This window comes from Daucus carota, chromosome 1 (genome assembly GCF_001625215.2).
Source record: "Daucus carota subsp. sativus chromosome 1, DH1 v3.0, whole genome shotgun sequence".
Classification (NCBI taxonomy): domain Eukaryota; kingdom Viridiplantae; phylum Streptophyta; class Magnoliopsida; order Apiales; family Apiaceae; genus Daucus; species Daucus carota.
In genome coordinates this window covers 50,150,887-50,176,285 of record NC_030381.2, presented here as the reverse complement: position 1 = coordinate 50,176,285, position 25,399 = coordinate 50,150,887, and the positions used below count along the sequence as shown (strand labels likewise).

At 32.0% G+C, this 25,399-nt stretch overlaps 3 protein-coding genes across 3 annotated transcripts; all 3 read right to left on the bottom strand.

Moving 5' to 3' along the window:
* Positions 1-3,229: 3,229 nt before the first annotated feature.
* On the bottom strand, positions 3,230-4,488 carry LOC108196007 (uncharacterized). The gene has a single exon (XM_017363059.2). The coding sequence runs from the start codon at positions 4,246-4,248 to the stop codon at positions 3,502-3,504; it is 747 nt and encodes a 248-aa protein (XP_017218548.1). The 5' UTR covers positions 4,249-4,488; the 3' UTR covers positions 3,230-3,501.
* Positions 4,489-12,334: 7,846 nt separating this feature from the next.
* LOC108213591 (F-box protein At1g61340) lies at positions 12,335-13,864 on the bottom strand. Its single transcript, XM_017385404.2, has 4 exons — positions 13,627-13,864; positions 13,250-13,511; positions 12,925-12,999; positions 12,335-12,827 (listed from the first exon to the last, which is right to left on the bottom strand). The coding sequence occupies exons 2-4, from the start codon at positions 13,454-13,456 to the stop codon at positions 12,612-12,614; spliced, it is 498 nt and encodes a 165-aa protein (XP_017240893.1). The 5' UTR covers positions 13,457-13,511; positions 13,627-13,864; the 3' UTR covers positions 12,335-12,611.
* A 5,903-nt stretch (positions 13,865-19,767) lies between these two features.
* Positions 19,768-24,979, bottom strand: LOC108206329 (bifunctional riboflavin kinase/FMN phosphatase). The gene is made up of 11 exons (XM_017376594.2): positions 24,652-24,979; positions 24,310-24,438; positions 22,912-23,098; positions 22,613-22,743; positions 22,384-22,453; positions 22,219-22,284; positions 21,122-21,276; positions 20,941-21,036; positions 20,481-20,632; positions 20,311-20,394; positions 19,768-20,225 (listed from the first exon to the last, which is right to left on the bottom strand). The coding sequence occupies exons 2-11, from the start codon at positions 24,383-24,385 to the stop codon at positions 20,079-20,081; spliced, it is 1,164 nt and encodes a 387-aa protein (XP_017232083.1). The 5' UTR covers positions 24,386-24,438; positions 24,652-24,979; the 3' UTR covers positions 19,768-20,078.
* Between the last annotated feature and the right edge of the window lie 420 nt (positions 24,980-25,399).

Here is a 25,399-nt window from a genome sequence, read left to right as displayed (position 1 = left end):
CCTGAACTAGAAGAACCCCATGTTCTAACAAACATCTTTTTCCTACATAATTATATAACCAACATATATAGGTGTTTTCTTTTGTCCACTACTCAACTCAAGTTTCTTCTCAATTAGTGATCTAAGTTCTTTTGGGGGTCCGACACGTGGCAGCTTGTTATCGGTTTATGCGGCCATTTTAACTTATCTTCTTTCATCACTTATCTTAAACTGGGCCCACCCGATACATAATCTCTGAACTGCCTCTACAACCACATTTCCGTGGAAGCGCAGGCTCATAAATTTGATCATGGGCTGTTGAATTAAGCCCATCCAATCGACACAAAGAAGCCCACTGGTGGATATAGTCATTCTACAAAAGAGACCTGGGCTGTAAGCAACATGATGCTGAAACTAAAACTCAAATGCCTATCTCATGGATAAAGCATAGCCCTTTACATCAGCATCTCCTCGTTCCTCTTCGTGTTGTTTCCAAGGGATTATACTTTTCTGGTTATTATTTTATTTATTTCAAATATAAAGGATTATGTTCTCAAAAAATCATATTTCAGTCATTGGTTTTAATTAATTCTTATGAGATTATAATATCTTGTGAACAGATATATTATAATCCATAAAAAAGAATAAATAATAGTTGTAACACAATCTAATGGAAGTAATTTAAACAATAATTTGGGAATTATATCTTCAAAATAACATGGTCCTAGTTTTTTTTTTTTTTGAAACAAAGGTGTTAATCTAATAATAAAAGGCCATACGGCATCTACACCAATGATCGAGTCGAACAAACAGTAAATTGCAATCGCCTGATCTCACAATGAGACAGTTAAACGATATTTTGAAGAAAATGTATGTACAAATACAAGTACCCGCTTCATGCATTCTCGTTGAATTACTGGTACCCTCTTCATCATGCCCCGATAGAGCTATCGTTTGAGCTATCGACCAGAGCTGCGATTCCATACAAGCTTTCATACCAAATCAAACCCCGCTTACAATTAAGAAGCGAAAAACAAAACTCTCACCAGGGAGAGAAAACAACCTTAGATGAAACCACAAAAACAAGAGAAATCCGACTGGAGGAGAAAGACAGCGAAATCTCCGATGGTTTTAGATCTAAGAATCCCTCGAGAATAGATCTGGAGTAGAACCACAAAAACAAGAAAAATCGAACTGTAACTCACCCGCTTGGAAGAGAGACAACGAAATCTCCGATGGCTCTGGATCTAACTTTCCCGAGAAGAAGTATTATTCAAAAACTACGAATAAAACAAAGTAGTTAACTGATTCGGGGCTTTCCACCGGTGAAAACCGATGGAAGCCCCAGGCGGCTACGACAAGAGTGAAGCTAGAGAGAATTAGGGTTTTTTTGGGAGAGAGAACATGGTCCTAGTTTTAAAAGAAACAAAATTATAGAAAAAACAAAATAAATATGAGCAGGACTCCAAAACAATACACAAGAGTCAAGAGACTCGAGACTAGCCCGCGGATCCATAAATTTTGGCTAGTGAATTCTATATGTAAATTATGGCGACTGGCGAAGGACGTAGAGAGCTCATATAATTGTAAGTACAAAGAACGAGCTGGGGAGGCGAGTTTAGTTTCATTATTTTTTGTTGTTGTTCTAAAAAGTTTGATAGAATGATACATAAATTTTGGTTAGTGGATTCTATATGTAAATTATGGCGACTGGTGAGGAACGTAGAGAACTCATATGATTGTAAGCACAAAGAAGGGGATCGTGGAGGCGAGTTTAGTTCCATTATTTTTTTTTGTTATCCTAAAAAGTTTGATAGAATGATAGTGTTTCTTAATTTATTGGAGTGGGTTTCTACGCAATTAATTAATTATGGGTTCCTAAGTAATTTTCAAAGAATTTCTTAACTGAATCCTTAACTAAATTTTTATTTATACTAGACTTAGCTGCAGATCAAGGGATGCCTAGAAATCAAATTCATAACCCAAGTTATGGTCCGCCCTGCAGTCATGTGCTACTAAAATGTTAAAAGAAAAAAGAATTAAACCGTAAAAATTGATAAAAAATATATGTTCATAACATGAGACTCTAAACTGAGTTTTTACAACAAAGTCCTCTGAACTTTGCACTATCTCTGGAATTCCTACAAGGGTCAATCATAAAGCTACTATTTTTGGTGGCGATGCAGACTGGATTACTTGGAAAACTGTTGTCTTCATTTTTAAATTTCAAAATATTTATATTCAAGTAGTTAGGTAATTCAGAAACAAAACGGCTAATTATTTAGCTCGTTTATTTATTTTTCAACCTAGTTACATGATTAATTGAAGGTTTGTCCAATTATATCTCTTTTAAGTATCAATGAAATCCGCTTTGAATTTGACCCAAAAAAGATATAGAAATTGTTAATTATTTTGATTATAGTTTGTGTTTGTCGCTAACAGTGCTCCTTGCAAGTTTCGCGCAGAAACGGGCGGTAATAAGCGGGTCTAGGGTGCGAGACCGTACTGGATCACTGAATATAAAAAGTTTCCAAATTTATAAAATTATGTATATATTTATTGAAAAAATTAGTTATTTTATTATAAAATTATTATCGAGTTCTATTCATTGCTGATTTGGGACTCACATTCTTAATAATATAAATTAACGAGTTAAATTTTAGTTATTAACTTATATTGTTAAAAAGCACCTAATTGAGTCTATATGCAAAAAAATTAATTTTATGTAAGTGACTTTCGAAATATACAAATAATGTGCTTTGATAATTTATTTATTAAAATCAATATTTAAATTTATATTAAAATAAAAATTAGGAGGACAATTTTGAGATCTTGCACACCCGAATTGGCTTGCCACCCGTCTGTCGGTAACTGAAGTAGTTAATACGATAGTACTCTTTTGTTACCATGGGTTGAATAGAAGTGACATACAAGTCACATCACCACTCACTGTACGTTCTCTATCATTTTTGTCGAGCTAACAATTTCGAGTGACTTGTTCCGTTAAACTAGTTAGTTTTGCTCCCCAACGTAACTTCCGAAAACAAATGTAGGATTTCTTAGTTAGATTAAATACATCCATGTCTGAATGTATATTTGTTAATAATCACATTCACGCTCTCTTTTCTGCACTACCCCCCAGTCCCCACCCCCTCAGTTTCGCCTATGTCAAATTTCTACTTCTAAAACAGTAGTATACAGTAATGTGAAATTATATTTGGAAGACAATGTACATTATATCCAAGTACAAAATTAGACCCTTTCGTACCATTATTTCTGATATCAATTCTTTCGATAACAAGAGGTTGAACGTCTATCAGAACATGAATGTATATTTGTTAATATGAACTCGAATATTGATCGGTCTATATTTTCTTCTCCCTGCTTCTGATAATTATGATAAAGAAGAAGTTTGGCATTTGCGAATGGATTTACAAGTGTATAGTTGAGTATAAGAGGCCAAAGTTTCGTGAGTATTTAAATTTTGATCACTCCCAAACACAAACGCAAGAAACAAAAAGTCTAGTACTGGCCGGCAAATTCAATATTTCTTCCAGGAGAAATGTCAATTTCTATAAGACTGTCTTCTTCATCGTTAAAAAACTGGCTCCTACTCTTCCCATCTAATGCAATCTCAATCAACTCATCTCCCATTTCGCTCCACCTGAAAGCCGCTGCTGCACTCTCTGTCGATTCCCAGTTCATGTCTAATGCAAAATCATCATCCGAAGAGCAATCAGTGTCTGTTTCAGGATAGTAAAGTGATAAAGATGGATACCTCTCCATGGCCTTAAAGTCATTCTCACTTCTATCATTGTCGTCGTCGTCATCATCTTCTTCTTCTTCGTCTTCGTATATGATCTCCAACGGTGCTTTTACATTCCACTCAACAAACGACTTCTCCGCATTTCCAAATTTGTAATCACATAATTCCCACGTATAACTCTCATCATCACGAGTCTCGTCTGTGTACATCTTATCCTCCTCAGACCCTGCTATTTCCTCACTCGGATCATTGGACCGTAATGTTTCCGAAGAGTACAACTCCTTCTGAATTTCTTGAATTGCTCCTAGCCTAAGAAGACACACTAACAAAACTCCTGTCGAGACGAAAACAGGGGAGAGAACAAAACTCAAGAAAATACTTGGAAAATAAAGAAAGATTAGAATGTAGAGTGTGACAATGCTAGAAAATAGATGACTACTCAAATCAACTGTTTGATCAAATGTAGAAACCGAATGAAGTCGAGATGATGACTTTAGCTCCATGAAAAACAATGCTAGAAATGTGAAGAAAGATGGGAAGCAAACAAGGAGATTAAAAGTGAAAAAGGAGAGATGCTTGAAAGATTGTAAAAAGATGGTATAAGTTATGGCGAAGAAGAGATAAGAAAAAAAAGTTTTTTCATCACTTTATATGAGGGAATAGCTTGTGGGTTAGGGTGTTGCATGTGGTTTGGTGGGGAGGTGCATTAGAGTAAAGGGTTGGAACAAAGAAAATTTCGAATGATTGTGTGAATCTAATGTCTTTGCCCAACTAATAGCTAGCTAAACGGTCCAGTTCAGTTTGATAAAATCTACTCCCTCCGTCCCGATGAATTGTATACAGTTTCCTTTTTGGAACGTCCCATTAATTGTATACATTCCAAAAGTAGTAAACTTTTATAATATAAAAAATCATTACACCAACTACTTTCTTCCACTATCTTCATTCTATAATAATATAAACACTATTACACCCACTAATTTCCTCCACTATCTCAAATATATCATTAAATATAAATGGGTCCCACCACTATACCCACTTTTCATCTAACTTTACTCATTTCTTACACAATTTCTTGGTCTCCGTGTCCCAGCCATTTGTATACAAATGACTGGGACGGAGGGAGTACCTTTGGTTTGACTTGTATGATTGTGGTATCTTTACTCTTTGCCTAACATGCACAGTGATTTCACTGTATATTGTTCTGCTTTGATGGTGCTATTCAACTCTGATTTGTATGCGACAAGTTTAATTATTAGACACATGATTAGGGTAATTGACTTTGCCAAGAGTTTGGCCAAATTATTTTGATTAGTTAGCATTTTACCCCGTTAATATTGGTCCTTTTTACGTTGTGGTCTTGAGTTTTGAATAATAACAAAATACATCTCATAATTCATGAATTTCAACCACATTACACCCGTTTGATTAATTACTGTCAAAAATTAGCGGTCAACGTTAAAAACAGAAAGTATTAATTTTACAATTAACATTTTGCACCCATCAACTTTTGACTTTTTTTCGAATCAGTCATCCCCCAACATAAATTTTTTTTAATCATTTTACACCTTCTAACGAATTCTCGTCAAATATTAACATTTAACGTTAAATGGCATGAGTAAAACTGAAATTGTGATTAGATGCAATTATAATTATTCGTATATTTAACTTATATATTGTTTTATACAATTATTAAACATAATCTCTCTCAACTTTTCTATACCCCTCAATTTCATCCCTCATGAACCGATGAAATCACTGACGAGATGAGGCTGCTACTCCAAATCCATCCCCTCCAACCATTTTCCAGTCCATACCTTTCTCATCAACAAAATTTAATCAATTCTCTCATGGTTTCGATCTGTCCACCACAACATTCGAATCCATAATGATGTTAAAATATTCCCAAAGCAAACTAATAACAAAAATAATCCGTATGTCTATAGCTTCCCAGATGAACAAAAATGAAGAGAGGTTTAGAAATATATAAGAAGTATATAGAACACTAGATTTGCTAAATAGATTACATTGTGAATTATCTGCTGGAATCAATTAAGTCTGGGCTTTATATATTGCAAAGACCAAAATACTCTTATACTTTTATAATTCCTCAATACAAACACCTCACTCTTCATCTTTTAATTTAAAAAATATTTTAGATTCTCTATTTTTAATTTTTGAAATGTTTGTTTAATTTTAGAATTGCTAGGTTTATTTATCTAATCGACAAAATTAATATTCACTTTGATTCTTCTATATTGAAAGATTTGTTCCTTTATATGACAAATTCAGAATTAATTATGAACATTAGAAGACAACTAGTTGAGAAGCTGCGCGTTGCGGCAGCCTATAAAAATTATATTAATAATTTAATATTAATATTTGTAGAATAAAAAAATTTTGTGGCTATATTTCAAAATTAATATTTTTAGGATAAAATAAATTTTATATTATAAAAATCTTGATGTAATACCAATACCAATATATATAATTGCAAAATTGGAATATAATTCATGGTGAAAAAATGAAAATAAATTTATACACGTATTAACAATTTAAAGCACGATGAATCTTAATTTTATTTATGTTTTTTTTTTAAAGTAATCATGTTCTTACATTGTCACCTTCCTCCAATTTTTTTTGACTTATTGTGTACAAAAACATCTAACTTAAATCCGTGAGATAGCGGTCTATAACTACCTTTGCTTGTAAGGGCTTTTATTTTTTAATATTGTATAAACAGTATTCACTTAAAAGTTGTTTGAATAGAGCAAACAGATTATGGATGAATAATTTTTTCCTGTATACCAAGTAAATCATATAAAAATTAACAACAAACATGTCCGATGAACAAAACAATATTATAAAAAAAATAATCAACAAACATACATCACTAATAGTTAATTTATTGATATCATCCATCAATATCATGTCAAGACTATATTCTTTTCCCGTGTTTGGATCTGACGATTCCTGGTCTGCCGGTCTATAACTACCTTTGCTTGCAACAACCTTTATTTTTTTAATACTGTATAAACAATCTTCGTTTATCGTTGCAGAAGAACGGCACCACCGAGTTAAAAATCGAGCAAGAGAACTATCACCAGAGAGAGGTAGGGTTGTGGTATTGAAAAAGGGGTGGTTGTGTTTAGATGATCCAAAATCCTATAATCTACCGGGGTATTTATAGGTGCAGAGAGACTTGTGCGCTACTCTTTTCCATAATTAAATAATCTGAAACAAAATCAAATTAAAACTTTCAAGCTATTATATTCTATAAATAATATGAAACAAAATCAGATTCTGAAACTTGCTTCTAATATACCTGAAACTAAAAAAAGTAATTTTAATTTTTGATATTTTTCATCCAAAAATTCCAAAATATTAGAATAATAGAACAGAGCGATGTGAGAGGCGCCACCTACACGCCTCCTCGCTTCTCCTTTATATAAGTATATTGATTTTGCTATCATCATCCGAATCTGAGCTCATAAATCTTCTTATCAATTAATTATTTGATACACAAGTAAATCGCTGCTCGTTCATAGTAAACAAATTTATTTACTCGTTCTTGTCAAGTTGCCTCACCCCCATCAACTATCAAGTGAACGTGACAAACTCTTCAGACTGAACAGATAAGAATACAATAAAAATCACTTATTTTCTCTTTCAGTGTAAAGCTAAAATTCCATATAATTTATATAAATAATTATTGATGATTCATTGCGATTAATATCACCTCACATATATATTGGCAAAAAATATATAATTTATATATATTCTCCTGTATAATAATAAGATAAAGAAATATATATATATATATATATATATATATATATATATATATATATATATATATATATATATATATATATATATATATATACTCTAAGTTAAAGGGACATGTTATCAGTCGAGCACGCCTGGTCTCGTCAACTATAAATTCGACAATGAAATGGAGTAATGGGGGATACTACTTTCTAGTGATGGGGTATTATCTTCAAGGGCACCATTGGTTTCTTTGTAAGAATTATTTTTTAGCTTTTGCGTCATTGATATTTTTGTTGGCCCTGCTTTTCTTTGTGGTCTTCAATCAACTTTTTCCCTGATGCCTAAGTTGTCTGTTGATGTATGTATAAACCCTATGATCACTATGCATGCATCACCGGAGTTTACTTCATATCTCATGGACTACAGGTCATAGAGCTGTTTGGCAAGAGGAAAAAGTAGAATAAATGATGAAAGAATATAGGTGTGGAAAATACGGACAATATTAAAATAAAGAAAAAAATAAGTAAAGAAGAACAACGGATAGATAAAAAATAAATGAAGCAATTATGAGAAAGTAGAATATTTGTAACGAAATCCTAGAATTATGCATGCAAGAGAGAATCGTGCATGACTTGATGTCTTGTAAACAAGGTTGCGTAGACATATTTATAGATGACGGAATTCTTAAAAACTAGAAAATTTTGAAAAAAATTAATATTTTTTACGATCACGATCCTAACACATGCACACCTGCTGTCGAATATTCTGAACCCAATGCAATAATCTCAGGGTTCTGAAATAATAGAAAGATAATGTTATGGGGTTATGAACTGGGAGTCGGTTGATGGTTATCAAGGACCAGATCCTGCCTTAGAGCATCTCCAATGTCGTTTGCTAAATTGGATCCGTGAGACATTATGTATTAGGTAAAATTTGCTGAACCTGTAAGACATTGTGTTTCAATGGTATTGGCTATATTAGTTGGTTATAATTTAAAAATAGTATGTTATTAATATTTAGATTGTTATAAATAGAATATATCAGTTTAATATGGTAATAAATAATATGTAATCAGTGGGAAGGAGGAAAATAAATTGTGGGAGATGACGTGGAATTCGCTACAGATCTGTAGCGGATCGATAAATATAGCCATCCATAGGGGATGGCTATAATTATACAGAAAGGGTGGCTGTGGTTGGAGTTCTATTTTTTGTGAACATTGACTATAAAATTTAATTTTGGAAAGCCACATGAACTTTTAGCTAAGAACTTGTGAGGGTTGGAGAAGCTCTTAAAAAAAAAAAAAAGGACCAAATCCTCTATCCATATATACAGATGTATCATGTATGTGACGATTAAGCACTTTGGGCCAACCATCAAATCTGCAGCTCCCCTTAAAAAATTAAAATTTACAAGGCAACTTTTTGTTTATCATTTATCAATATAATGTCAATGTGCAGGGGACTTGGTGCGTGCTTTCCTGGTAAAATTTTTGATTTTGAATTAAAAATATTTATTTATATAATTAATATTTAAATTTTAAAATGTTAGAAACTGATTCAACATCAAAAATTGGTAGAATGAAATTGTTTTAATTTTATATTCTTTTATAAAATTCAATTTACTCAAATGAATAATATTTTAAATTCATTTATTATTTTATTTTTAATAATTAATAAGGCACTCATAATATAAATTTACCTAAATATATTATTAATTTCCACACTTATCACATTAAATCATTAAAAATTATAAATTATTTTTTAAATTTACCTTAAGAGGCTTTGACACGAATTTAGACGTGGGTGACCAGCAGTGCTATCATAGATACTCTATATAAATACTCTATTTGATTTATGATTTTTATTAAAATGAATACCAGAGGTATATATTTACGTGCATAGAATTATTTTGTTGAAATGAATGTTTAATTGTTATAATAATATTGAGTATAATCGCTGTAACCCTGAATCTCAAATATAACACGCTGGCTTATAAATTTTATCTTACACAAAATTATACACATAGTAGTTTTTATCAGAGTTTACACATTGTAGTTTTTTTGAAAATAACCTGTATAGAAAAGATTATTGTTAGCTTAAAAGTTGTTGACAGGTGGAATGTACAGTGCTTTGTAGCCTGTTCAGCGACAAAAAGTGTATTTTAAAATGTAAAATTGAATTCAGTTGAAGATAGTACTTAATTGTGACCTGTATTTAGTGTTCTGGAGTCTGGACCGGCTAGATTTTGCTGTTCCTGTTGATTTCTGCTGGAAACGCGTGTAAACGGTAAGCTACTTCCTCTGATTATTTTTTTTGTAAGCATTACATTTAAAAATACGTGTCCAAAAATTAACATAAAAAAATATTTAAAAGTAGAGGAAATAGTTATCGATAGAAGATATTTTATGTTGTTCTCCAGAAACAAGGGAGATGCATTATGTTAAAGTGCACCTAAACAGTTTCACAAGTTCGAGGTTCAAAATGGAAGGGAAAACAGAATTTTTGCCCCAGTAGTTATGTACATAAACGGCATAATATTATCCAAGTGGATACTTAAAACTTGTTCCAGTTAGAGCAACTCCAATGGTGTTACCTATTTTGAATCCTAAAATATAATAAATTAATGATTATCTAAAATATAAGTAACCAAAATGTTGTTTTATTTCAATGGTATTTCCTATAATCATCCTTATATTTAGGGGTGTCAAACGGATAATTCGGATACGGATCATCCGGATCCGAATCTGAATCCGAAAATCCATATCCGTATCGGGATCCTAATCCGAAATTTTTTAAAGGATGATATCCGAATCCGGATTCGACGGATACTATCCGGATCCGGGTCTGATTTTTAATCAGAATTTTTATTTCTTTATTAAAATTTCTAAAAAATCATAAAAAATAGTAAAAATTAAAATTAATTTTTAAAACTGAGTAAAAAAATTAAAATCATTAAATAAGGTTTATATTAATTCAAAAATTAATTCTTATTTATCTTTCAATATAAATTTGTTATCTTAAAAATATTAAACTCAAATAAAATTATGACATATGTCTATAATATTTTAAAGTTATACAAAATTTATATAAATATATTTTTTTATGTATACATATATAAATACACACATTATATAGTTATTGAATAATAATAATAAATATATAAATAATATTTAATATCATATATATTTAATTTCGGATTCCGATATTATCGAATACGAATATGCCTATATCCGTATCCGTATCCGGAATTGTCGGATGCGGATAATATCTGCTTTGTCTCGGATACGGATAATATCTGCTTTATCTCGGATACGAATGCGGATTTTTCGGACGGATATCGGATTTTTCGGACTTTTTTGACAGCCCTGCTTATATTTGAAAAAAATAATATATTATTAGTACTTCTACCATGATGGGGAGATAGAAAAAAGGAGGGAAAATGAAAAATGAGAGAGGGAGATGAGGTGGAAGAAATAGGGTTTACTTTTCTCTCCCCTAAAGAAGTGGTTTTGTTTTCTCTCACCCAAAAAATTTAGGTAAGGAGAGAAGGGTTGGAGTGAGCATTTTTTTACTTAAACCCCTATTTTTGTCCACATAGACTTATGTAAGAGATATGTTCCCTTGGCGTTGCTCTTATAAAAATATGAGAACGTAAAAGTTATTTTGCTTTCGAGCTACTCTAATTTGAGTTCTTATAAAAATTGATTATGTTATAATTGCTTTCCACTAATTGTGCTCCGGATTGATATATCAAACTGTATATCGTGATCACAAAGTTTTTAAATTTTATAAGAAGTTCTTCTTATTACATTAAAAAAAACATAAATTACCCACTTCAATTGAGGGTAACGATATTGCAGTTCTCTTTTAAAGCCAAGCTTTAACACTCTCGTTAAGAAGCGTGTAAATATATGTAAATTCGCTTTTGTTATTCACAGCTGCCTCCCTTGGGCCCAAGCACGGGCAGCTTAGAAGCAGCCTGTAATGTCTTCTCTTTAATAATGAAATTTAATACTCGATCGGGAGTTACATATCAGCTTCCTATATTCAAGCACATAACATTAACCTACTTTCTTCTAGCTTTAAAATTATGATGATTGGACCTTTCCTGATTGTTAGTTAATCATTAATTTCTTCACTAATACTCTCAAGTACAGCTGCCTTGAGCAATTTAGCATCAAAACTGAAAATGCATGCTAGATCTTCGGTACAAGAGCATGTAAAATACCCAACTGGAACATATGTTTTAGTAGTCGGCTGAGTTAGCTCGTTAAATTTTACACTTAATCAAGCCTAAACCTTTATAAGAAGTCGGTTCGTTTATTTTCCCAAGTCAAGTCGAGCCGAATAGTTTAATTAAATGTGTATAAAATCTTGTTTGAGCTCGGCTCATATACGAGCTCAAGCCGGATTGGGTCTTATTAAACGAATTTGAGCTCGAGTTGCTTGCGAGGCCTAATAAACCTAAATGCTATTCAGGAATCAATCCATCAAAAGAACATGCGGAATTTTACTGTTAATCGCCGTTATTGCAGAGCAAAATCTTTAAACCGTGGATAAAAGTTCCGGCATCCAGACCCTGAATTCTGTTTTAAAACTCGTTCGACGTTTGGTTTATTGATCTTCTGATATGCTAGATTTAATAATCCTCTGGGGAAAAAAAACTACACCACTGGAGGATCAAATCTGCATAGTTTCTTGTACAATATGACCCCTTGAGATCAACATTTGCATTATACTGCTAGTCAAGGATAGGAGTTTCCTCAGAAGACACAACCAGTCATTAACTGAAAAGAACAATCACATTGGACAAAAATCGCGAAAGAAAATAGATTGGCCTGAATTATGCTTCCAATAATGTAACATTGTTTTCACTACATGTACCGACAATTACAAACAGGCCAAACCCCTCTTCAATGAAATAGTTGAAGAATCAAGGCAGGCCTTAGAGATCATTGTCATGTACAAGCCAAATGGCAGATCACTTGAACCTTTATCCAACTAAATTCTTTTCCTGCCTAATGATACAACAACGCCTATACAAAACCGTGTTACTTACAGCTTAACCCATCATATATCTGAATCTGCAGAGCCTATATCTCTGTTTCCAAGTCCATAAACAATCTCCTGGACAATAATCCTTGATTCTTCCCGTTTAAACGAGACCGAGCAGTTCTTGACTGCTTCGGGGCATTTGGAGCTTCAAGTTCATAAGAATCATCCGAATTCTCCAACTCAACAGGATTCTTAAAAATCATTTTCTTTGTGGGAGTACTATACGCAAAATGCCATTGTTTTGCAATCACAGTCTGTTCAGTAACAAAACAAATTCAAGATCAAAAGACATTCCACAACTAAAACAAACCAAAACCAATAGAACTGGAAACTGTAAAGACAATCACATACCGCTGCTCTAATCGATTTCGATACATAAAATAGCCTCTTCAAATCATCATGCTCCACCCCACATAATATTCTAATCTGTAAAAACAACCAAAAAGACCATCAACGCATTTCAATAAAAACCAAGCCAAAGAAGCCCAATTATTCACCCTCGAGAGACTGTTTTCGTAAAGACCCGAATTCAACAGTTCAATACTAATTCTCCTAACTCCTAAAAAACTTCTTCATAACATGCATCATATAAAACATTAAACACTAACATAGCTCAAAGACAGAACATATAATATATCTTTTTATACTGATACATATTCAATGAACCACAACTTACCAGTATATCCTGAGGCAAGGCTTCAATGACAGATTTGTCAGAACTCATAGATGAGGTATCTTCAACACAACTCTTTTTCTTGGGAGTTACAAAACAGGAATCCACCTTCTCCAAATTACTAGACAAAAACACCCTCTTCCTACCAAATGACCATGACCTTGAAAGACTAATATATCCAAAACCCAAGTCTTGATTAGCCAATTCCATCAAACTTCAACTATAAAACTATGCTACTATATCTCAAAAAGATCCAAACTTTACCCTAAAAACAACAAAAACAATCAAAATGCTCCCAATCAGTCAATGTAAAAACTTAAAAATAATATATATAAAAAAAACACATACATGTAAAACACAAGCAAGAAGACAGTAAATACCTTGTAGTTGAAAAATGATGAAAATGAAATGAGGGCTGATGGAGAAAACAAGAACAGTTTTCTTGAACTATATGAAGACTTTCTATCCCTTGTGCACTGTATCTATGACTGCTTTTATAGTGTGTACATGTATTTTTTATTTATAAAATAAAATGATAAATACAAAGATGATTTACGATAATATTGGGTTAGAAATACGCGAAATTATCGGTGATAATAAATCTTGAATACGGGTGACGAATATTGGAATGTCCGGAACTAATTTATAGGGACGTATGGTAGCCGTTGAAATTACACGTGGCGGAAGGGTATTGGTGGGAAGAAACAACGTGGGAAGGCACAAAGGTTAACGTGTGTATACGTATGCATGTATGAGGTCCAAGCCGGCTGTCTCGACCTCGATATTGCAGCTTATCTACTCATGTTTACGCGTTGGTATGGTCTGGTACTTCGGATTCTGTACATATTTACCCACACGTGACTGACACATGACATTTTAGGGATTAAACAAATGCAGTCAAAAAAGGAAGGTTAAGAAAGATCTATGGTTTTCTTAGTTCATAAGTAAATTTTAATGGAGTAGTTTGTTTTTGAAGTATAAAATTTTAATTGATTAAATTATTTCCGAAATGTAATACACTGTATAACTCATTGTTTAAACATGGTATTTTTTTATTGTTATAAAATATTAATAACATTACATGTGTTAAATGTATACAAAATGACCATAAAAAAAAGTGTATACAAAATGAATAAATATAATTATTGTGGGCGGAAAAGAAGATTCTATTAGCGTAAAAGGCGGTAATAGTGGTGTTAAGACTTGTAAAAGTGGAGTAGGTCGGAGACGTGGGTAGTTAGCTGGGTAGAAATCAAAACCGTACATTTCCGCTTACAATAAATTTATTTCTACTATATTTTATGCACTAATTTTAATTATTAATGTTTATGGGACTTTGGGAGTGCTCAGCCAGGATATAATACTATAATACTCATGAATATGTGATGGGTTATTACCGATATAAATGTAATTAATATGTCTTTTCTATTGAAAATTATTATGTTTATGAATATTCGACAAAAATTAATTGCCGTTTTAAATTATATGTTTTTTTAAAAAGTTACACGACAATCTATTTTTATATTATAGTCATATTTATTGCATCAACCAAATATAAATATAAGTATATACTCCATTCGTCCCTCCCATTTCTTTACACTTTCCTTTTTGGGATGTGCCATCCAATTTTTTACATTTCAAAACTTACTCAAAATAGTCAATGAGTCCCATTATTTTTTCACTTTTTTTGCCTTTTCACACAACTTTTACTCCACTATCTTCTTTTTATACATTAAAAATCAACGGGTCCTACCACTTCACCCACTTTTCTTTCTCTTTTCTACTAATTTATACATATTTCTTAACCTCCGTACCCAACCCAAATGATAAGAAATGGGAGGGACGGAGGGAGTAATTAATTTTGAAAATATAAAAAATAAACACGTGACATAAAATAGATCTTGATACAAGTAATCATGAACATTACATTCAAAGTTGAAGTACATTATCATCTTGAAATATTTTCTTTTCAAGAGCAGACATGTAGTTCGAAATCGGATATTAATTTTATGTAATTAGAAAGTTTTCAATTTCATCGAACATTTCATCCTTTAGGATATACGACAGGAGCATCTTCAATGATCGGCCTAAAGAGGGCTTTTCAAGAGGATGAACACATGGTAGAACTGGAATCAGATAACAAGGACGATGTCAAAGAATGGGAGGAGTGGAAATGAAACCCGGAGCCTAATCATGCGAATGTCATCCAGCAGCTCAACCAGAGGAAGAGCGATCCAAACTTGACTCTGGTGGTGAGGGCCATCGACGAATCACAGAATGCTCTGGCCAAGTACCTGGCTCGTGTTGGTTCCCAACAAAGGACCAGGCTGATGGTGATTCGTCGTCTTTTTGGTCAGGTGAAGGAGATGTAGAGTCTCGACATGGGGTTGGGTACTTGCCATGGGGAGTTTCAGGCCATGTTGGAGGAAGAATATGAAAATTGGCTCTGGGAAGATGAGGAGATGGAGGAAGACAACAACGTGGAGGTGGTGGAGGTTTCTGATGATGACTCTGAAGAAGTGGACATGCTGCTGAATGGGGTTGGGCAGCCTGGTTTCGGAGGCCCAAACTGAAAGAGAAAGCCCTTCATCTGCTGTGTTGAACCTAGGGTTAGCATGGTAAAGATCGTGGTTTTCTTCTTCAGTTTATTTAAGTATCTTATTAAGTATGTTTAATAGTTAAGTGGTTTTTTGGTTGGTTAGCCTCATCCAGTTCACATCTTTGTGATATGTCCTAATTTTAAATTTGGTTCAAGTGGTTTTGATTAAGTTTCAAAACCAGTGATCTAAGTCCTTGTAAAGATCCTGGGTTATTTATATTAATGAAAAATTGCTTATCAAAAAAAGGAGCATCTTCAATGATATTGTCCAAAAATGATTGGTTAAATGATATTTTTAAATATTATATAAAATAAGTTTTGAGAAATTAGTCAAATATAAATCGGTATAAGCAGGTTCGTTATTTTTTTTAGTACGTCATTGCTAGTAGTACATTCTACTGCCATCGGATTCCCTGCAAACGTCGTGACGTCCATAAAAGCTACAGTAGTAGTATATTGATTGTGCCGCCTCTCTTTTTATTGCTCCTTCCGTGTGTAAACCAATACTACCACAGTTGTGTGTTAAATGGATGATCAATAATTATACATTTAATATTATAAAAGAATCATAAATATATTACAGATATATATACTTTTATTTATTTATACTTTATGCTGTCAGATTTAGCCGCTCAAGTCACAAAAAATTAAAAAAACTATCGTTGCAAGATGAGGGAAGTACATGAATTTTCAAATTTAAACACATGTTAAGATATTTTAACCATACCGAAAAGTTTATTATTTATTGATGAGATATGATGTATGATACTAACGTATAATTAGTTTTTGTTAAATAATATTACATTTTTGACTTCCATATCAGGTGATCATATATTTATGATTGTTCACACATAATACCTTCCTGTTATGTAAAATTTAATAAAATTGGTTTAAGATTGTAAAATAAATTGTATATTTTAAAATTTTATAATAAGATATGTGAAATAAATCATATAAACCAGAGTCAAACTAAACGAGATAAAAACGATCAAAGTTCGTTTATGAACATTCACCTATTTTAACGTAGTTTACATGATTCGAAGATATATTTCATCTATCTTAATGAAATTTCTAATATACAGTTATTATATAATTTAAAATCAATTCTCAAATAAAAAAAACTAAAATCAATTCTGTTATGTTTTACGTAACATGAGAGTAAGTGAGTAACATATGAGGTATTACATGGGAAAATTCATAAATACACGTCAACAGGTAAAAAAATAAAATTGTGATGGTATTATTCGAAGAAATCAATTGTGCAATTGTACCATAGTAATCATCCTTTATTGATTAATTATCTTATTAATTAAAATTTTAATAACATATTTTTTTATAAGAAAAACTAACAAATTTTGATACTAGATCTAACATTTGAATATGTTCCCTAAAAAACAAAAGAGTATCAATCGAGGAGTATTCTTTTTAGTATTTTGGTATTATAGAAACTAGAAAGTAGAATACTATATCTCTTATGTATCATTCAATCTGTTAAATACAAATTTAATTATTTTATCTAACTTTGACACCGGCCTTCACTGCCTACTTTACATAGGATACTCCTGTCATTTTGATGACACTTTTGAGACCGAAACATGAGCCACTTAAAGAAGAGATACAAAGAGAAGATTTTGGTGAATAGTTTGATAGTAGCAACTTAAAGTATGCAATGTTCCAAATAGTAATGGTGAACAGTTTATCAAAACTGCAATCTAGTCCTAACGGGTAATTAAGGAGGAAATGTTGGTTCTATCAGTGGTCGAGCTTCCATAGAGATTAATTTTCTAGAGTAAATGTGGAAGGTTAATGTTCTGAATTTTCTGATGCACTGTCCCCGTACGTATAAATGAGTCGTTTTATTTTTTAAGACGCATTTATAAATTTTTTATCGCTAAAGTTTTTTTTTGAAACAAGAATTAAAATTATAATATCAATTATATATTTTTATTTATATTTTCTTAAAATTGATGATTTTAATTATATGGTCAAAAAATTCAAAAATGTGTGTCAAACAATCAAATAATCTTTCCGATGTATGTATACACTAACAACTATTTTTACTTAGAGACGGGGAACTTAATTAGTAAAAAAATCCATGCACGTATTGATCATCTTTATTAATAAGATGGGAGTCCATAAAATCTGCTACATATTTAAAATTAATATGCTCATGCAAATCTTGCATTTTTTAACCACGAGAAGTCCTTAGCTACAAGTCTAGTTGGCTCATAACTAAAAATTATAGCCAATGTCCAAAAAAAATCACACTCCCATATGAAGCCTTTGTCTATAGTTATAGTCATCCCCTTATGGATGACTATATTTGTCGAACCACTACATATCTGTAGTGAATTCCACGTCATCTCCCGCAGTTTATTTTAATCCTTTCTGCTGATTACAAATTATTAATTATTATAACAATCTAAATATTAATAACATACTATTTTTAAATTATAGCCAACCAATATAGCCAATACCATTGGAGCACAATGTTTTACAGATTCAGCAAATTTTACATAATCTCTTAAAAGTCCGATTTAGTCAACGATTATAGCCAACGCCATTGAAGATGCTCTAAACACACACTAGAGTGTATTGGATTAGAATTTTAAAGAATTTCTCGGTTTATTTTAAGTTTTTTTAAATCCCGTCCAAATTCATGAGATTTTGAATTATTGTGTTTAAATTTTAAGAATATGTATCAACTCTACGACATTTTATCAAAATCCACAAAAAAATCAAAATCACTTGCGATATAAAAATCCAATACTTGAGATCAATGCATTACAATCCAATCGAATACGCTCTCTGAAAACGGGAGCACGTATCTAATTTAGTTGTTGAACATCAATGCGAGTTATACTAAATTACGTGCATGCTTTTAATTTTCTGTAATAAAGGGCCGTGTTTTAATTTTGCTTGAGAAAACTGGTATTGAATATATGTGCCCTCGTAATTTTGATTTACCTAGAAAAATGAATTCCACCTTATCTACTCTCCCCACCCTTTATCAGGTGATAAATGTATTTTTATTTGTATTTATTTTTTATTGAATAAATTATAATATTGTTTTTAACATAAAATATCGTATCATATGATAAATATCATAAAATATAGCATCTTATGTCAACAACGTTATATTTTTTCCAGATTTTACCACCGAATCTCGTAAAAATTGTTGAAAAATCACTTAGGTTGTATTTAGTTGGAGTGAAATGAATGAAAATAGATGAAAATAATAGTGAGTAAACGATAACTTGCAAAATAAATAAATTTGAGATAATGAATTTTATATGATAATTGATAAGGTTTGGATAGAAAATAGGTATATAATGAGGATGGAACATTTCTTCGCAAAATGATAGGTTTGAACTTTAATTAATGATGTAAAAATGAAATGGTTAAAAAAATATTATTACTAAGTATTTTACTAAATTATAATTAAATTCTCATTCTATTTCCTCGTATTCATTCAACCCAACTAAACACAACATCAGAATCCATATTTATTCGTGACACCATCATTTTGAGTTATTTGACTGAGTTTAAAATTGTGAATTTTAACTTTAGGTGAGAGCTTAAATGTGAGTAATTTTTATTTAGAAAAGTTAAAAATAAAATAAGTAAGTAAAAAAGTACCTTAAATCAAGACCAGTTTCTTATTTTAAGTTAAATTCTCTTGCTTATTTTTGATTTTAAGCAATATGATTATTAAACAAACATATATTTTTCAATTTGAAATAAGAAATATTAAAAATCCGAATTTTAAACCGCGACATCTTCGGAGAGTACCAGACGTGCTTAACTTAAAACGTTAATAAATGTAGATTGTAATTTGTAAACTATAATAATATAATTTATTAGTTATTTAAATATCTGAATATTTTTATTTATAGGAAAACAATATAGAAAAGAATATAAATGACGCATCATAATATACACATTTTTATTTGTTTAATTGATCTCCATATAGACCATAGTCATTAGCAAGTATGAAAAAGAATAAATATTACAAAGTTCGTTTCAAAAAGTTCTGATCAAAATAATATTTTCATAAACACAGAATATGATATGAATATTGTCGTATATATATTCTCCACTTATTTGGCCTGGTAGAAATGGATACTTGCATTTATCAAATATATTGATGTAATGTATCCGTCTTCCTCTACAATGAAGACACAAATGTATTTTGAATCATTTATGAAATTTGAGTCGATTTGTTGAAATTCTTTATTGACCGTTCTCTCCATTTGCAGGACTTCTCAAGTATTTGTCATCCTTGTACTTTGAATACAAAGGAAGCACAAGAGCAGCTTCTGCTATTTTCCTGTCTTCGTGAATTTTCTCTATCAGGCTTTCAAGAGATGAAAAATTGGCCTAACCCATTTTAAGTGATTGTCAGTAGACGTAAGACAATTATAATGGCAGTTTAAATTGATGTTCGAAACGTTTTATTTCGTACCTCAGGCCGTATGTAACCAACAATGGCTAGATGCAGTTCCTCGCCGTAGAAGTCCTCATCAAAGTCATGTAGCAACCATGGTTCCTGAGACAGACAAACATATCTATAAAGCTCAGATAGCATACTTCTTCGAATATATAATAGTGTATATCCATCAACCATAGACTCACAATGGTCTTTTCAGTGTTGTTAAAATAAGGATTCCAACCAATACTCATGACCATCTTGTAAACCCCTCGTGTTGATAATTTGGCCCAGCCAAAATATACACCTGACGGGTGCTCTGAAAGTTCAGTCGAGAAATTTTTTGCGGAGATATTAGCTGGAAAAAGTTAATTTACAATTAGAATTAGTGACAATCTTACTTGACTTTTTGGACCAGAAAACGTGGGGAATATATTTTAACATAGGAAATGAGAAATGCTGCAGAGAGAAAAATCAATTGAAACAAAGGAAAATTACAGAAAAAAACAACTAACAGAATTTCTCTGCATAATATGAAAGTAATAGATATTCATCCAACGGCCGGAAAATTATATGTCGGTTTAAGGGTTCCCTGGCATATGCATGCCAGGGACCAGGACCCATAATAGAAAAAGGTAGCAAGTATTTTACACACAAAGCAGGTACCTGTAGGTATGCCAAGAACCTTTGAGCCACGACCAAATCCTTTGATTACAGGACCACCAATATACCAAGGTTCTATCGGTAATGTACTCTCTATCCCTGGAAAACAGAATGAAATCTTTGTTGAGAATATGTCATCATTATGATCTAATCAGTACATGTTGGAAAAGTTACAGATGTTTACAATCTTGAAATGGAGGTAAGCCCCACTTTTCAGGCCGCAAATCAAGAAGCGAATTGATGACTTCATCTGCTGAAGTGTAAAGATGGGATTGTTTGGGAAGAGATGGTATGGCAACCACTTCCATTCCAGCAGCCTTCCCAGCCATTACACCGGTTCTGGCATAACATAAAGCAATGACCTCAGTTTACAACATCAAGTTTCTTCACTTTAGTTCAAAAATTCAATGTTTCCACCACTTGAATGCGTCAAAGGTGCAATGGCCTTCATTAAGTTGTTAAAAAAAAAAAAAGTAAAAATAATTCGAAGAAACAAATACAGCAAAAGTTGTAATCCTGAGACCAGGCCATGTATTATTGCTTGGAATGCACTCTAGCAGTTTCAAAACAAGAATATGAGTGGGGAACTACTGTTTTAAGAACTTTAAGCTGCTATTTCAATTGAAAAATTAAACTACTTGCACGAGGTCTAAGGTATATTAGACAACATTACATCAGAACTCTTCCTTGAGAAGATATCAGTATATTGTAATATTTCTAAGATCTTGAAAATTGTAATGTCGAAGACACTACTCATGAGTGTATGTTGTTTAATTTAATAGCTTTGCATAATATGAATTTCTACTGTAGCATGCTTCTAAATGTGTCATTATCATGTCCAAGATTAAGCATCTGCATTGATGATGTATGCAACTTATCTAAAGATCATAGTTTCTTCATTTCTACATATTAGAACCAATATGTACGATAATATATGCCAAGCTTTCCTTCTTTAAAGTTCTAACGGATATAACCCTTCATATAATAGCCAGTTTAAATTCCTCAATTAAAATTGGAGGGTCAAGAGGGAGCTTTTATAGTTGAAAAGACTTGTTTATGTGACTAATATAAATTGTCAGCAAAAGGAAGCATGGCACTCAGACAAGTGTAAATATTAAATACAGATTCTCTAGCATTATCTCCAAAAATTGGCATTCTGACATGTAAAGATAGAGAGTATTTAATTAGCAGATATATCCTTTTCTAAAATTATTCAACCTAAGTTCAGTTTCATACTTAAGATATAATAATAGTAACTAAGTGTAAGGAAAACAGACTTACGGTGAATCTTCAATCACAAGGCACTTGGATGGCTCGATATTAAGCTTTTTGGCTGCTTCAAGAAATCTTACAATAGCAAATGATAATTAGCAAATTTCGCATAGTTCATATAGGTAAAAAAAATATCAGTTGCAACTTCTACAGGTTTGGCTTGTTCAATCTTACATTTCAGGAGATGGCTTCCCTGCTTTTACTTCATCACCGCCAATAACAACAGAGAATGATTCTCTCCAGCCTGTAAAAGAGTCACAAAAACCCAAAAATGTATAACCTTTCTCATGAGCTTGCTGGTGTGCAATGTATTAGCCGTTTTTGCTTCACATGTAAGTAAAAGCATGATTAAAGTTATCATATTTTATGCTGTTATATTACAATTGTCTATAACCAGATTTACCTGGCTGATAAGAAATTTTAGTTTCAATGTTGTCTCTGGGAGAGTTTGAAGCCAACGCCATTGGTACACCTTCACCCCTGAAATGTTTAATCAGCCGACTGGCACCCGGAAGAGCTCTGATTTTGCACCATCTGTCATGTTAGTTGTAATACAAAAATCAGAACAAATGAATTAAGTAGGTGTAGCATCCACATAATTCTTGTGGTTCAGTAATTTTCTATTCACTATTTAACTGGTCTAGTTACTACTAATTTACGCAGAAAAAGGAAATAAGGAGTTAGTGTGCGCATATGAATTACTGGTCGGAGAACATTGGGGTGATCTCTGTCATTAATTCATCTGCAGTTATTGAAAGCCCATAATTGTCTACAACAACAGCCGCAGCTTCTGATGGTGTCTTTCCAACTATTCCTTGAGCTTCTCTCCCATCCCATTGCTTCCCATGCTTTACCAAGTAAACTTTTAATACATCATTAACAATGCCATCTGTTAAGAAGTCCATAATTAGAGTAAAATGAAAGAACTACCGAAATATCCCATATAGGAGGATCAGAAATAAGATTAATGTTGTCAAAAGCAGATAACTACACACTTAAACAGAATGACTTGCTATCAACAATTAAGTCAAATAATGCCGTAAGCACGCATGGTTGGCATACCGACCAAACATCAGAAAGTCGAATATGAGCTATTTGAAGTTAAAAAACTTTTATCTTCTTCATAAACCTAATGTTCAATTACTAATTACATGATTTTGAACTCAGAAAAGCCTTCTCTCCGGTCTCTAGTAATTTACTACCATTACATTAGTCATATAATCTATACTATATTATTAAAAGTTAAGGTCGGTCGGTTGATATTTGGGCCAATTTACGGGCTCTATATTTTCATATCTATTTTAACAGACCTACTCTATTCAAATTTAAACACATTTAAACATTTTAGTTTAAACACATTTCTTGGGTCTATTTGATTTTAAATCAATTCTACGGGGCCTAATCATTATAAGCTTATTTTAACAGGCCTGATAAAATTACATTAATCTAAATACATCTATACTTATATAGACATACTTCTTAGACCTATTTAAAAAGGCTAATTATCTAAACACATATTCTGATTAAGATACACGTCTATTTTAATACAAACACACCTCTAAAACAAAACCAAATATAAACAAAAAGTTAGCTATTAAAATTTATACTACATTTTTAAAACTGAAATATTAAAACTTTGCACAATTATTAAAAGCTACTCGTGCTATGCACGGGATGCAAACTAGGTAACACACAAGCATTCGTCGCAAATTGCATATCCACAAATAGGGTGGAGTACGACTTTTTTCCCAGAGAAAGAGCACTCCTAATATCATATAAATCAATGTACTAAACCAAGAGCGTGTTGGTAGGAGTTATATTAAGTTACCTAAGCATAAATCCTCACTCTAGTCTAAAATCAATTATATGAAACACACGCACATTGGACCACGAGGTATGCTTGAAAAGAGAACTGGAGAACTAAAAGGTGTGCACTTAAACACAAAGTGCAAACAATACATTGCAGCATCGCAAAAAGTGCATAAAACCTTTGGTTCTCCGATTCTCATCTGCATAGTATTAACTCAAGTAGGACCCGAGAGCAGCTGATCAAACAATCCAACAATGAAACCTTCACTATACAAGTGGCATAACCCCTACCTGTGTTCAGAAGTGTACCATCCAAATCAAGAATGACACACGAAACCAGCTTCTTCAAAGGATTCGTTATCGACATTGCACAAGACCAACTCCTTAAATTGCCAACAATACCCGCCTTCACAAAATCACCTGAAAACATAATATGTACACACACAAGTGAGCCAATCCCAAATTCAATATCACTACAACAACATATACCAAACTTAACTAAAATCACAGAATATTAAACATATACTGATTTCATTAATTACCCGCAAGTTAAATACTCCCAATTCATAAACTAATTACACAAAGACCAGAATTTTCATAAAAAAACAAGAAGAAAATCAAGAATCAACATACCCTTTGTTGGTGTGAGATCGATTGTATGTAAGCTGAGTTTCGAGAAATAAATTACTGGAGGAGAATTTGAATGAGGAAGTTTAACTAAAGGGGTCTGTCTCGTACACTAGCCCTGTTATATATAATCACAATTTCGAGATGAAGTAGGCAAGACTCGAGAGGTATCTATTCATTCGACAGATATCTACTTCTCTCTTGACAAGGGTATCTCAGAATTGGTGGCACGTTTTAGATACGATTCAAGATGCTATTAGAAATCGATTTGTAAAGCTCTTTTTGGGGCGGTCCAAGCTTGATTTTGGATATAGTATAGGATTTGAAAGTGAATCGGGAATAATTTGATCATATTAAAAATAATTTAAGACACTTTTATTTTATGTCAACACTAACCTGCGAGCATGAGTGCGAGCATGAATGTAATTTGGGATTTTTTTCAATTTGAGTTTTTTTATCATATGATTGAATGACATGCATATAGGTATATAGTAAAATTTTAATATTTGATAATAGAAATCTCAATATTAAGTATCATCATGATCCTTGCCTATCAATAAAAATAAGTCAAAACTAAAAATATGATTATTAAATTAATTAAATTAGGAGAGGAACAATTTTAGATTAGTATAATGTGAAAATAATAGTAATATCCAATCAAATAAAACCTTCTGTTATATGTCATTATACAAGTATAAATTCAGCATTAGACAAATGTAAATATAAATAACTAGTAATGTGTTATGTAATAATC